The 3,627-nt window shown below is 40.1% G+C and overlaps 1 protein-coding gene across 1 annotated transcript; it reads right to left on the bottom strand.

Moving 5' to 3' along the window:
• Positions 1–240: 240 nt before the first annotated feature.
• Positions 241–2,898, bottom strand: marcksb (myristoylated alanine-rich protein kinase C substrate b). Its single transcript, XM_004082205.5, has 2 exons — positions 2,471–2,898; positions 241–1,530 (listed from the first exon to the last, which is right to left on the bottom strand). The coding sequence occupies exons 1-2, from the start codon at positions 2,564–2,566 to the stop codon at positions 973–975; spliced, it is 654 nt and encodes a 217-aa protein (XP_004082253.1). The 5' UTR covers positions 2,567–2,898; the 3' UTR covers positions 241–972.
• Between the last annotated feature and the right edge of the window lie 729 nt (positions 2,899–3,627).

Raw genomic sequence — 3,627 nt, 5'->3', positions numbered from 1 at the left:
TAGTATATATCTTCATACTATTAATATAAAAATATGAACCGATTCAATTAAGATTTAAGAAAGGACAGATGAAATCCATTCATTTGATCCGTTTTCCACAAGAGGGCGCTGTTACAAACAAAAAAGATAAAATGTTTTAAATATACATGTTTACTTATATAAGGCAATTTTCAGTGCTGCGTTTTGACATCTGTATGTGCAGATTTTATTCTTGAAGTCACCACAGCTCTACACAAGAACTGCTTAAAACATCTCCCAATTTTTATTCAATCTTACAAATGGTGAAAAAACAAGAAAACTTCATTTACAATGGGTAATCAGTTAAAAACCTTCAATCATTAGGTACATCTCAGTCATAAAACCAGTAATATCAAAGTCTATACAGCGTGCATTACTACAGAAATTTCGGAAATGGAATCTAATGGAAAGTGATAAGCACCTATTGTTGACAGTTAACTAAATCTAGTTCAGGAATGGTTAGTGTCCACAGGAGCGTTAAATTTCAAGAGTTGTAAACAACTGTGCACTGCAAAGACAACATTTAAGACTTGGATAAGGACTTTTTTTCCCTTTAAACATCACAATGTGTCAGATCTTGCAGACACAGCTTTAGCTGCTACATCCAACTGCCAGCACCAAATACTGTGATTAAATACATCAAATTTAGCAACGCGTCATGTCGGAAATAAACCAAAAAAAAAAAAAAAATGAAGAAAAAAATCTTGCTCACAGTCGCACTTTCACACTCATCCATGTTTCACATGCAAGCACCGATAAGCAGTGATGAAGCTGCACACACTCTACTGCACCTCCTGTCCATCACTGCCAGGGACATTGCAATCATTAGGGATGAGGTGGTTGCAGAAGTAGTAAACAAAGAAGAAAAAAAATCCCTGGTTTTAGACAAGTTCTCGCATTTCTTCAAAAATGAGCTACAACTTTTCCTTCATTCCGGGATCTTGTTCAGCAGGATTACTCAGCAGCTGCCGTGGCCTCTGGACTGGCTGCCGTTTCTGGCTCAGTAGCTGAAGCTTCAGCTGGTTTCTCTTCTCCTCCTGCAGCTTCTTCTCCCTTCACCTCCTTTGGCTCTTCAGGAGCTGCTGCTGCCTCCTTGGCTCCCTCTTCACCGCCCTCACTTGGCTTGGCCTCCTCGGTGGCAGCCTCTTCGGACTTCTCTCCTTCGGCTGGCTTTGCCGCTGCTGCCTCCTCCGTCGCTTCCTCAGACTCCTTCTTGGTCTTCTTGAAAGAGAAGCCGCTGAGCTTGAAGGAGGGTTTTTTGAAGGAGAACCGCTTCTTCTTCTGCTTGCCATCCTCGCTAGTGGATGGAGTGCCTTCCTCCGGCTTGGCGGAAGCTTCTCCATTTGTGGCACCTGCCTCCTTCTCTCCGCCGGCTTCAGCGCCCTCTACTTTCTCTCCATCTTCTTTTGGCACCTCCTCTGTAGGAGTGCTACCATTAGCCTGCACATCAGCTTTGTTGGCTTCCTCTGTAGCAGGAGAGGCATCTCCGTTGCTCTTGGCGTGACCATTTTCCTAAAAATGAAATCATAAAAATGTGATTTGTTTTTAAAGCACAGTTTAAGAAATAAAAGGTTGCATTCCTCTCCTGCAATGATCAAAGATGTATGCTAATTGAATTATGTTTAATTAAATAATTAATATTATTTTTTTATTATTTATTATTTAAATAATTTACAAATCAATGAGAAAAAGAAAAATAAGCCCAAAAAACTGCAGCAGCATCTGTTACTAGGAGAATGACGACAGATCTCCATCTTTCAGCGGTAGGCTCGATTTTCAGACTGCAGTACATCCGGACGCTCTCTAGGGGGCGTGTGGTTAAGTCTGTGACAACACTGGAATGTGTTCTCCCTCTTTCCTAAATGACCCATAAATTAAACTACTTTTTTTTTTTACAAGTATGAATTGGTTACCTCTTAGGTAATCATAAAATTTCAGAACGATTTCTGCATTCTGGGCTAAAATCTGTGCCAAAACGTGGCTTTTTAGACAAACCTTGGCAACAAAGGCGTGGTACCGCTTAAAAAAAATGGCCATGCCACAGTATGAGTGGGCTACTGCTGCAAATATTTGACCAAATTAGGCCAATTTGCACGAAATCATTAACTAATTAGCCCCAGCTGCATCGTTAAAATACGGTAATTGAATCAGGAAAACAAAAAATGCACAAAAATTTGATATTTTCCCGAATTTATATGTGCCCCCATCTAAAAATGGGGTTGAAGAAGTAATTGCATACATCAAAAATTTATATATTCATGTGGATTTTTAAGAAGTTTCGAATTGGAGAACAACAAAAAAAATCCATGTGGCCACTTTCCCTGAACGCCGGCGAGCGTGGGGATGCGCTACGGGGAACATGGAGCACGCCATTGACGCAACACATTGCTAAACCGAGGCGAAATTTCGCGAGAGCAATTAAGAGTTGAATTATTTAAGTCCACTCTTTTACCTGTCCGTTTGTCTTGGCAGCAACCTCTACGCCCTCCGCCTGCTTTTCCACCGCGGCGTCCCCTTTTCCAGCGGTTTTGGAGATTTGCGCTCCCATGCTTCTTAAATTTTTTCTAATTTTTTTTGTTCCAACAAAGGAGCCCAACCGATCAAATGAATGAACAAAGACCGCAGGCTTCCTCCCCCCAAAAAATCGAGGAACGCTGCCGCCTCCCGGTGCGTCTAAAGCAGCAAAACGGGCTCGGAGTCCAAAAGTCTCGCAGGGAAACTAATACGCGCTTTAAAAAACGAGCTTAAGATGAGAAAACACGTGAATTGTTTCAATTTTTTTTTCTCGAGCGGAGTTTGGAGATGGAGAAATTGGCCCCGCCGCAAATGAGATGCGGAGTACAACGCCCCAGTCCGCTGATGAATGGACGGCGAGGCTGTGACGTCACAGCCGCATCGTCTCCGCCAATCATAAGTCTGGAATTCAGAGAGTGGGGAGGTCACGGAGCGGAGGGGGGGGGGGGTGACAATGGGAGAGACACAACAACATGGCTACAACTTTCTATGAGGCCAGTGCTACTTCATTTAAATGCTCCATAATCCTCAGAGGTTTCAGCTTTATTCAGCACAGCTACATCGGGTTAAAGAAACTCAAACAAAAGTCAGCAGATTTGTACTAATTTAGACATTCTGGAGCATTAAAAAAACAAATTACTGTAAAAACATCACGCTTGAATCCCAAATTTTCAAAATTAATTTTTGGTGTAAATGTTATATTGTTTTTTTTCCCCTTACATCATTTTGCAAACATCTACTTCAAATTTTGTAAACATGCATCAAATTCTTCAAGTTTGCTAGATTATATCCAGAAATGTAGGACATTTTATGACATTTTTCAAAAAATCCACGTGCAAAAAGCTAAAAGAAAAAGTAGTTCTTACTAAATGTGCCTGTCTTGCAACCAAATGTACAAAAACTAAGAGAAATAAATGCTTGAAAATAGTTAAAGTATAAGTAAAATACAATTTTCCCTTGTTCCACCTCCTAATTAAATATTAAATAAAACAGTAAAAAATCATTTTAAAATTTGTGTTTTGGCTATTGATTATTTCATTTGGTGTCTTTTGTGGGAATATTTGCTATCAAAAATAATTATTATTCATTTAATGT

This window comes from Oryzias latipes, chromosome 22 (genome assembly GCF_053564925.1).
Source record: "Oryzias latipes strain Hd-rR chromosome 22, Olatipes_Hd-rR_3.1".
Lineage (NCBI taxonomy): Eukaryota > Metazoa > Chordata > Actinopteri > Beloniformes > Adrianichthyidae > Oryzias > Oryzias latipes.
This window is presented reverse-complemented; position numbering and strand designations above follow the sequence as displayed.

Bases quoted from the DNA above. Each gene is read 5' to 3' on its own strand.
- marcksb (XM_004082205.5), bottom strand. From the start codon at position 2,566: ATGGGAGCGCAAATCTCCAAAACCGCTGGAAAAGGGGACGCCGCGGTG. The intron at 1,531-2,470 runs GTAAAAGAGTGG...TTTCATTTTTAG, and splicing joins CTGCCAAGACAAACGGACAG to GAAAATGGTCACGCCAAGAG.